This window comes from Pinus tabuliformis, chromosome 5_1 (assembly GCF_031772625.1).
Source record: "Pinus tabuliformis cultivar Carrire ecotype Pingquan chromosome 5_1, CPIR1, whole genome shotgun sequence".
Lineage (NCBI taxonomy): Eukaryota > Viridiplantae > Streptophyta > Pinopsida > Pinales > Pinaceae > Pinus > Pinus tabuliformis.
This window is the reverse complement of record NC_142305.1, coordinates 851,456,154-851,465,890: the sequence shown is the minus strand read 5'-3', so window position 1 is coordinate 851,465,890 and position 9,737 is coordinate 851,456,154. Positions and strand designations below refer to the sequence as shown.

The following is a 9,737-nucleotide window of genomic DNA, read 5'->3' as shown; positions in this document are numbered from 1 at the left end:
GGGAAAGTCTTCAGTGTAAATTCTAGTGAGACTCTGCCATGAAACCAACACCATGGAAAAGGAAGTTTAACAGCAAGAATTCAAGATGATTTATTACATTTAACCTGCCTCAGGCATGTCCGCAGTGTATTCTAATGAAACATTTCCATGAATTCAGCGTTATGGAACAGGAAAATCATGAACAATATCGCATAAGACTTGAACCCGCAGTCCATTAATTTGTTTTGATCGGCGAAGCCAACTCTAGCCACCAGCACCGACACTCTCACTGTCTTTTTTAAAAGCCGAGAACAAGTTCTGGTTTCCAATGCCAACAAGCTTTCTAATTATGATTCTTTCCTTCAACGTTGTCTCAAGATGAATGACTTGCCAGAGGGAAAATTAGTCCATGCCCACATCATCCAAATGAGCTTTAATTAAGACGTGATGTTGGACACGAAACTCGTGATGTTGTATGCAAAGTGTGGCTTTCTGGCAGATGCCCGCCAAGTGTTTGACGAAATGCTGGAGCGAAATGTGGTCTCTTGGACTACCATGATTACAGCTTATGCCAAGAACGGACATATCGAGGGAGATTTGAAACTGTCTTATCAAATGCAGGAAGCAAGCATCCGGTCAGGTCAGTTTACATTTGCTAGCGTTATTCCAGCTTTTGCTGGGTTGGCGTCTCTAGAGCGAGCTAAAGAGCTCCAAGAAGAGAGAATGGAAAGTGGGATTGAATCAAATCTCTTTGTTGGAAGTTCCCTTGTAGATCAGTATGTTAAATGCGGGGATATGGGTAATGCGCGAGACGTATTTGACAAAATGCTTGAACGAAATGTGGTCGCATGGACTACCCGGATCGTGGCTTATGCCAGGAATGCTGATGGGAAGGAGGCCTTGAGGATCGATAACCAAATGTAGCGCACTGACATTAAAGCAAGCTTCTATACTTTCACGGGGGTTCTCATGGCATGTGCTGACATGACAATTTTGGAACATGGCAAGGAGATCCATAAAGGTATAATTACAGGTGGATTGCATTCTAATGCTTTTGTAGGGAGTGCCCTTGTAGATATGTATGTTAAATGCGGGAGCATTGAGGATGCTCAACAAGTTTTTGACAAAATACGGTGAACGAAATGTGGTCTGCTGGACTGCGTTGATTGCAGGGTATGTACAGAATAAACAGTTTGGTGACGCATTGGAACTCATCCAACAAATGCAGCGGACAAATATGGACTTGGAAACATATGCCGCCATTCTTACCGTATGTGGGAATTTGGCAGCTCTGCAGGGAGGCAAGGAAGTCCAAGGAGATATAATTAGAGGTGGGTGGAAATTGGATGTTTTTGTGGAGAGTGCCATCGTAGACATGTATGCAAAATGTGGGAGCTTAGAGGATGCGTGCAAAGTGTTTGAAAAAATACCTGAAAGAGATGTGGTCTCCTAGACTGTGATGATTGTGGGGTATGCTATGCATGGGTATGGCCAGGAGGCTCGTCAACTCTTTAAACAGATGCGACATTGCTGTGTGAAGCCAAATCGTGTCACCTTCCTTGGTGTTCTATCTGCATGTTGTCATGCAGGCTTGTTAGAGGATGGTTGGCAATGTTTTAATAGCATGGCACAAGATTATGGCATCAAACCTGATGTTGAACACTACGGCTGCATACTTGATCTTCTTGGCCGCTCCGGGCACCTGGATGACGCATATGACTTTATCAACAAAATGCCAATAAAACTGGATAATGCTGCGTGGGGATCTTTTCTCAGTGCTTGTAGAATCCATACCGATGTAGAGCTAGCAGAGCATGCAGCCCAGCATATTTTTGTTTCTGATCCAAAAAGTGCTTCCCATTATGTATTGCTCTCGAATATTTATGCAGTTGCTGGCAGGTGTGATGGCATAGAGGAAGTGAGAAAATTGATGAGATAGAGGAAGGTAAAGAAGATTCCAGGGTATAGCTGGATGGAGGTCAATAACGTAGTGCGTTCTTTTATTGCAGGTGACAAATCGTATCCACGAACTGAAAAAAATTATGAAAAATTGGAGAGCTTGTATGGGCAGATGAAAGATGCAAGATATGCACCTGACAAAGACTTTGTGTTTCATGATTTGGAGGAGGAACAAAAGGAACATGCTCTCTGCTACCACATCAAGAAACTAGCCATTTCATTTGGGCTTATCAGTCTGTCCCCTGTGACATCTATCATTGTTGTTAAGAACCTTCGCATTTGTGGTGACTGCGATTCTGTCACCAAATTAATCTCCAAGATTGTTGCCAGAGACATAGTTGTGAGGGCTTCTAAAGGTTTCCATGATTTCAAGGATGGGCAGTGTTCACGTGGCGATTACTGGTGATAGAAAGACAGTGAATCAAAATTGAAAGATGAGTGATGCTCAGACTATTGGCTTGCATCGCCTTTGCAAAGTAGTCAACAGAAAGAGGGCACCTAATGAGTGCAGTGTCCCCTGTGACATCTATCGCTATTGTTAGGAACCTTCACATTTGTTGTGACTGCCACTCTGCCACCAAATTAATCTCCAAGATTGTTTCCAGAGAAATAGTTGCTAGGGATTCTAAATGTTTCCATCATTTCAAGGACAGACGGTGTTAATGAGGCAATTGTTGGTGATGCAGAGACTGTGAATCAAAATGTAAATACCAGTGATGCTTGAACTGTTGGCCTGCATTGCCTCTACAAAGGATTAAAGGGCACCTAACGAGCGCAGTGTCAACTTAGCTCAAGTCAAAATCCATGGAGTAGGATGATGGGGTAACAATTTTATCAAGAACCTTGGCCTTTGTGGTGAGTGCTATCCTGCCACCAAGTTCATCTCCAAGATTGTTGCCAGAGATGTAGTTCTGAGGGATGCTAAACATTTCCATCGTTTCAAGGACAGGAAGTGATCATGTGGTGATTATTGGTGACAGACAGTGAATCAAAATTGGAAGACAAGTGATGCTTGGACTGTTGGCTTGTATTGCCTTTACAAAGGAGCGAAGAAAAAGAGGGAAACTAATTAGTGCAGTGTCTGCCCGGATCCAATAAATATCCATGCAGTAGGATAATGGGGCGACATTTTTTCCCTTCTCTGTCCAGTAAAAATGACAAGAGGCCAAATTGGTGATTCTTGACAGAAATCTCATAAAATTGATTTGTACAATTGAAAATGCACATATCAAGTCATAGATTGCATAATCTAGATGCAGTAGGGGTTTGAGTTTTGGAGACTGCTGAATTCATTTGTGTGATTAAAATATGCAATATCAGTTTGATTTCATAGTGAGTTTCAGCAAATATTAGAATGTAAGATTCGAGTGGAGGCAAATCCAAGAAGAGAAAATTGAAAAGAAGCAAAGATAGGATTTCAAGATTCCAGCGGATCAATTCAAAAGAGCAAATAATTGGCCCGTTATCCTACTCCAGAATCAATTGGTAAGTCTCCCAGCCCAAAATGAAAATCAATCGGTTTTGATTTGCTATTCTATTAAAAAAATAAATTAGTGATTCTTCGAGCTCAAAATGAAAATCAATTGGTTTTCCATTGTAATGTTTGAAATTTGTGTCTCTTATTTTTACTTAAATAGGGCTGGCTAGATACTCTTGTATTATATTTCAGGTCAAATGGATTGATTGAGTAACTTATTTGCAATACAAATATATGTTATCTAACTTAAAGCAAGATCTCCTAATGTAAAGAAATGAGTAGATATTATGTATCATCCTTGGGTGTTTCATCGATCAAATAGGGGACCAAATAAGCTTGTTGAATGTTATTAAATAATACATTAAGGATCCTTTTGAGGATATGCATTAGCTTTGATTTTAATGTTTCCCCCCCTTTGTACCTATGTTATGTATAACTCCTCTTTGCACTTTCTTGCTTTATGAGTATATATGTAGTCTTTCCTTGTGAATACTGAGCCCTCTAATCACCCGAATCTACATCTAGGTTAAGTATGGCCTTAATAAATGCACCAAGGATGTTTTTTTTTTTTTAAAGGCGTAATGAGCATTTGATATTAGGCAAAATTCTATACCTGAATCACATCTTGGACATTAGGTGATTACATTAAAATTCTATTCGAGTTCAAAAACAACTTTAACATCATTAAGACTATCATATGTACTTGACTACTGACTTGCCTAATAGACGCTGGGTCATTGGAGGTATACGCTCTCCTGAAGATCAGAAAGATCATCCAAAACTTACAATATATAGCAAAATTTATGCAAGTTCAAGATTTATCCTCTATACAAGAGGTACATTCAAATCTAATTTTATTACATTTCTTGTACTTTCCTTATCTAGATTGGAGGAGATATGAAGAGACAAGGATTTAATTGCTGCCTCCAAATCCTCTAGTTTCTTGTGAAGACCATCTGCCACATCCTCTAATTTCCTTTGTTGATTTATCTTATCTCCTTATCTAGATTAGAGGAGATATGCAGAGAAAAGGATTTAATTGTTGCCTGCGGATCCTTTAGTTGCTTGTGAAGACCATTTGCCTCATCCTCTAATATCCTTTGCTAAGTTATGTCTTCCATAAATAATTCTATAGTTTCCAGGACAACAATAGAAACCTAGATTAGTTTGGTACACATAAGTTCTTGGTTTGCCTTTGGCTTATCCATTTGTTGTGCCAACGATTTGATTGCAATAACTTCATAAGAAATTCATGTATCGCAAGTTTCCCCCACTGTAAATTCATAACTAAGTCTCCAGTTGTTAGGGCCCCATGAATCACTAAGGGTTGGTAAGGCCTTGCGCCTCTCACCACATAAAGAAATTAGATATATAAGACAAGAACATAGCCTCAACATCAATGGTGCCTTAAATGGATGATACTAAGGAGCAATTGTCCCCAAAATTTTCCATATGATCACTTCCCAAATTAAAACATTACACCAACTCAGTGCCAACAAGACATGCCTAACAAGCCTCACCTTTACTACTTCATCAATGAAGAAATTCTAATTGACCTAGAAAGTTTTTGAATTATCTTCTAGAGATATGTGAGAGCCAATGCCTAGTTGGTGTCGAGAGCTCCCTGCTGGCTTTGAGGCTTCTACCACATGATACCACCAATTTTGAAATTTGGTAGTTGGTTTATATACCTCCTTAATACACCAATGGTCGAGGAATTTAGAAGATAGAGTGCACAAAGGCTCTTTTCCAAGTCTTTGCTCCAAATGCCCCAGAGCAACCATGCCTTCTTTGCCTCCTTAAGACCACATTGAAGAACTCCACCATAACCATTGTTAATATCTATCATTTTTGTCGTGAATACGAAGGATTGCACAAAGGGCTTAATTCTTTCTCCACATAATAAATCAGATTATTCATTCCTGTATTTGCATTGTATTCATTTCATGGTTGGAAAAAGTACATGGACATGGTGGAATTTTTATAATGTTAGCAAGCTACAATGTTTTGATTATCGTCCTTGTAGCTCAACAACTATTATAGGTGAGTCCCTTTGAGATTTAGTGTTTATTGAGTCTCTTTGACATTTTTTTTATGCCTTGATACACTTTTTTTCTCCCATGAAAAAAACCTTGTGGGGAAATAACAACAACGCTTGCACATCTTTGTGGATGTCATCCTTATTAAACATGAAGATGTAGATTAGTGCCTCTAATTTAGGGGGATTAGAACTGTACATCTAGTGGGATGAAACTCACTGAATTCCTACCAACATTGGTCACAATTAGTTGATCTAACCCATTGGTTTAGATGTATGGAACACTTAGCCTCACAATTGACAACATAAGCAATAATGCAATAGTTGGTACCTTGCAATAGTTCGTATCAATAATTTGGATGTTTAGTGCAAGAATCTATTTTCAGCCTAAAACTAGTTTGATTTCAATTCAAATGTTAGGTGGAAATCAATTTAAGCTCATTATAGATTTTTATAATCATGACTCCTTTGATGCTACAAAAAGAATCTCTTCCAATGGTGGAACATCTCTCTTTGGATAAGAGTACTTCCAAAATACCATTGAAGCTTGTTGAAAAATCCAAATAATATGAAGTAGTCGTTTATGTTAGTTCCAGTCAATTGTCCATTTACATCATGTTCATGGTCATAGCAAAGTACATGGATGATAATTTTTTTTAGTAGTGGTAGCAAGGAATTGCTTTTCGATGATATTCATTGTAGTGCAGCTACAACTGTTTCAGGTAAGTTCCTTTATACTATAGTGAGAAAGTCTTGGATTCAAGAGGGTGTTATATTCTTCAAGGATGTACCTCCAAGATACCATTGAGGCCTCTTGAAATATTCAAGTAATATGGGTTCCCTTCTATGTAAATAATATTACTCATTCCTCTATTTTCATTGTATTCATTTCATGGTTGGAAAAAAGTACATGGACAGGGTGGACGTTTTATAATGTTAGCAAACCACAATGTTTTGATTATTGTCCTTGTAGCTGAAGAACTATTATAGGTGAGTCACTTTGAGATTTAGTGTTAGGTGTTTAGTGAGTCCTTTTGACATTTATTTTTAAGTCTCGATACACCTTTTTTTTCTCCAATGAAGAAAACCTCGAGGGGAAACAACAACGCTTGCTAATTAGTTTGTAAGAAATCAGATTTAAGAGAAGCCAACAATCAAGAGTTTGTAAGAATATCTATTAGAGTTGAAAGAAGATCTATAGGAATGTAAGAGAAGTATTTCCTTAAAATGACTAAGGAATCCCCCAAAAGGGAAGCTTCTTATGAAATCAAGCATGACACTTCTTGTGCACAAAAATCCAATATCTTTGTTGCCAGAATGAACCACAGGAAGCTGCTAACAACCACATTCTGATACACGTGAAAGAGGCATAGAGACATGAACCATCCTTGAAGAAGTGAATTTATAAGGAAATGCCAAAAACCAAGGCAAGAGGCTAAGAAAACGGGCTAAAATTTGATTGCAAACTGCACTAGAATTCAGAAAATGCAGTAAAGTGGCCCCACAAGACCTAATTTAGGATGCATGAACACACAAATCTGAAGTGGGAAACATGGAAGAAAAGATAAACTAATAAGGTGGAACGCCACCATAATTCCCTATGATTTGAAGTGTACTTGGTCCACGTGTATGTATCCAATCCCAATTGTGATTGCATGAAAAAATCTAGCTTTCTCCATTTGACCAACCACCTACTTCTAGAGATTTCCCAAAATAAATACTTGCACAATACAGTGTATATGACTCTTCATTTCTATTTTCCATGGAGTGATAGCCTTACCACCAACCCAAATATCATCCCACTCAATAATGTTAAAAAAATTCACCAACAATTGATTTGGGCATTGCTAAGGATTGGGACATCCATTCCCACTATTGAATTCTTCTATCGGTTTTATTTTGAGTATAAAAAAAAACAAAGGACTCATATGGTTATAGCTGTGTTATCGGGAAATCTAGTGTCTATGCAGCGCTGCTAGTCCCACTAAGGCTGGTAGCTACCTTAGAAACAAACAAACTAAAACTACTTTTGTTTTCTTTTATGAGAAATAGATAAGAGGGGAATAATGTAGACCAACCTCTGTCTTGCGCTTGGTTCCTTACTTGATTCCTCTCCCTTCTGATAGATTTTTGCCACTCGCTTCCTCGTCTACCCAGCTTCAAAGAGCACCTGTAGAATCAAAGCAGCATAGCACTATCCAAGAACATAGATCTATTATCATAAACAATATAGGACCAGATATATATTGACCACACAAATGCATATATCATCAATCATACAAGAATGTGGAGGAAAACTTGAATAGCTTTATTGATAATCAAGAAGTAGCAAAGAGGATTACAACCAATTGTTTTGACCCAGCATTATCCTCTCAGCAAGAAAGCCCTTTTTCACCTCATGAAAAGCTTAGATCACCCAACACTATGATATTGCACCAAGAAACCAGCAGCACTTCCTTACAAGATACAAAATTCCAGCCTGTGGATCTCTGGGATGAGGGATCCATATATAGATGTTTGCAAGGGGGTGAGTCAGATTTTGAGAGTTGATTAGTGTCCTCTCTCTGATAGTTCTTGATTCCACTTGGAGATTGATGATCTCTTACTCATCCCTGGGCGAATGCAGAGAGGCAAGTGTCACATGAGAAGTTTCTAGAAGATTCCATGATCCTCCACCTTGCAGATTGACTCTGCCATTTGTCCACTCTCGCCCATCGCACCCCATAGAAGGGCTTTTCAAGATGCATCGCACCTCCTGTGTGTATTTAGGTGGGATGCAACGCACTTTGACCATGGAGCAGGTGAGATGGTCCAGTTTTGACTAGTTCTGAGTAGTATTTCATGGAGAACTTCTGGGAGAAGATGTAATCAGTTGACCTTGTTCTTTTAGAGGTTGGAACAACACTTTTAGGGACTTAAGAGCCTTGGTTTATGGACATTTATGATTGGGGTTGCAGTGCCCAAAAATGTCTATAACAGTTGCCCCCTAAAGCATGAGGTCGTTAATCTGTTGATGTCGGGTGAAATGCTTTATCATGAGGATCTGAAGTTTTTTCAAGCTGGAAGGCGACCTGTAATAAGATACAATACAATACATTATCTTCATAATATTTTCATGATCTAGCTGAGGCGGGCATTCCCATGATCAACTTTATAAATTCATTTTCATGTACATAAGAGAGACAATCGTCTGAGTGTAGACTGATGATTTTGGTAGAGCCATCATCCCTTAGGTTGGATGATTATCTGTGCAGTAATGATGTACATTTGATGTCTTTGTTTTCCTGAATATATATCGCAGCTCGGATGGATGAAACTAGATCCGGGGTCTTCAATCTCGTTTGATCTTCACTCAAAGTACAAGTCGATCCATGTGAGAGATGTTATGGAGTCGAACATGGAAAGACATCGCCTGATTACCAGCCAATGATGTAAGCTGTTAACAGGCGCGAGAGGAATCACCGACAATGATGATGACCCTCAAGGTACTACAGTACAATTCACGTGGTGTGAATAAGGGACTTGGCGTCGAACACCACGCAAAATCTCTCTGTCGAAGGCCATTGATGTAAACCTGTCGCCGGAAGTGAGAAACTTGCCATTGAGGCATGCAAGCTTCAAAGTACTGAAAGGGTTGTTCCTAGATCGACTTCTTGGATAATGAGCTGATGTCGACAAGAAGCGATCCGTCATAGGAGGGCCTTAGTGAATCCCACATCAATGACACGGAACGAAGCAAATGATTTTAATGGAGGTGAAAACGATCTGGTGATATAAGGTTCAGGGTGGCGGTCATGAAAGAATGGAGCGTAAATGTATTGCAGTGGGTGAGACACAGGCGAATTCTCTGAGTGACTTCTCTTGAACATATCGGCGACACTGACATGATGGATCGGTAGCATTAACCCCAAATATGGATGGTGTGACGGAACCATGGTGATGTGACCAGTGAATGGAACAACCCAACCCGACTCGGATGCGGAGTGAAAGTGTCATGTTCAAGAGCGACTTGCTACCGATAAAGTTTCTTCAAGTTTTCTTCCCAATTTTTCCCCAGTCATTGCTGACCAGTACCTCTTTATTTTTGTCAAGCTTGAGGAGGATAACATATGCTTGTTCTATAATTTTCCCTTCGGGCAAACCCATCGCTATGTTTTAACGAGCCTAGCGATAGTGAAACTTGTTCTTGTCTGTATGGACAAGTTTGTCGCTATTTCGGTTTTAACGAGTTTAACGACAAGGATAACTCGGTCCTTTTCAATTTTAGAGAGTCTGAAAAGGGAC

At 39.3% G+C, this 9,737-nt stretch overlaps 1 protein-coding gene and 1 pseudogene across 1 annotated transcript in view; both read left to right on the top strand.

The window, feature by feature from the left end:
* The first annotated feature begins 426 nt into the window (after positions 1 to 426).
* On the top strand, positions 427 to 903 carry LOC149167527 (pentatricopeptide repeat-containing protein At1g11290, chloroplastic pseudogene; annotated as a pseudogene).
* Positions 904 to 1,438: 535 nt separating this feature from the next.
* Positions 1,439 to 9,737, top strand: part of LOC149167526 (pentatricopeptide repeat-containing protein At3g26782, mitochondrial-like) — a 28,804-nt gene continuing 20,505 nt past the window's right edge. Inside the window, exons 1-3 of the mRNA XM_089430511.1 lie at positions 1,439 to 1,874; positions 1,989 to 2,340; positions 2,587 to 2,641. Coding sequence (XP_089286637.1) covers positions 1,439 to 1,874; positions 1,989 to 2,340; positions 2,587 to 2,641 — 843 coding nt within the window. The remainder of the gene's footprint in view (positions 1,875 to 1,988; positions 2,341 to 2,586; positions 2,642 to 9,737) is intronic.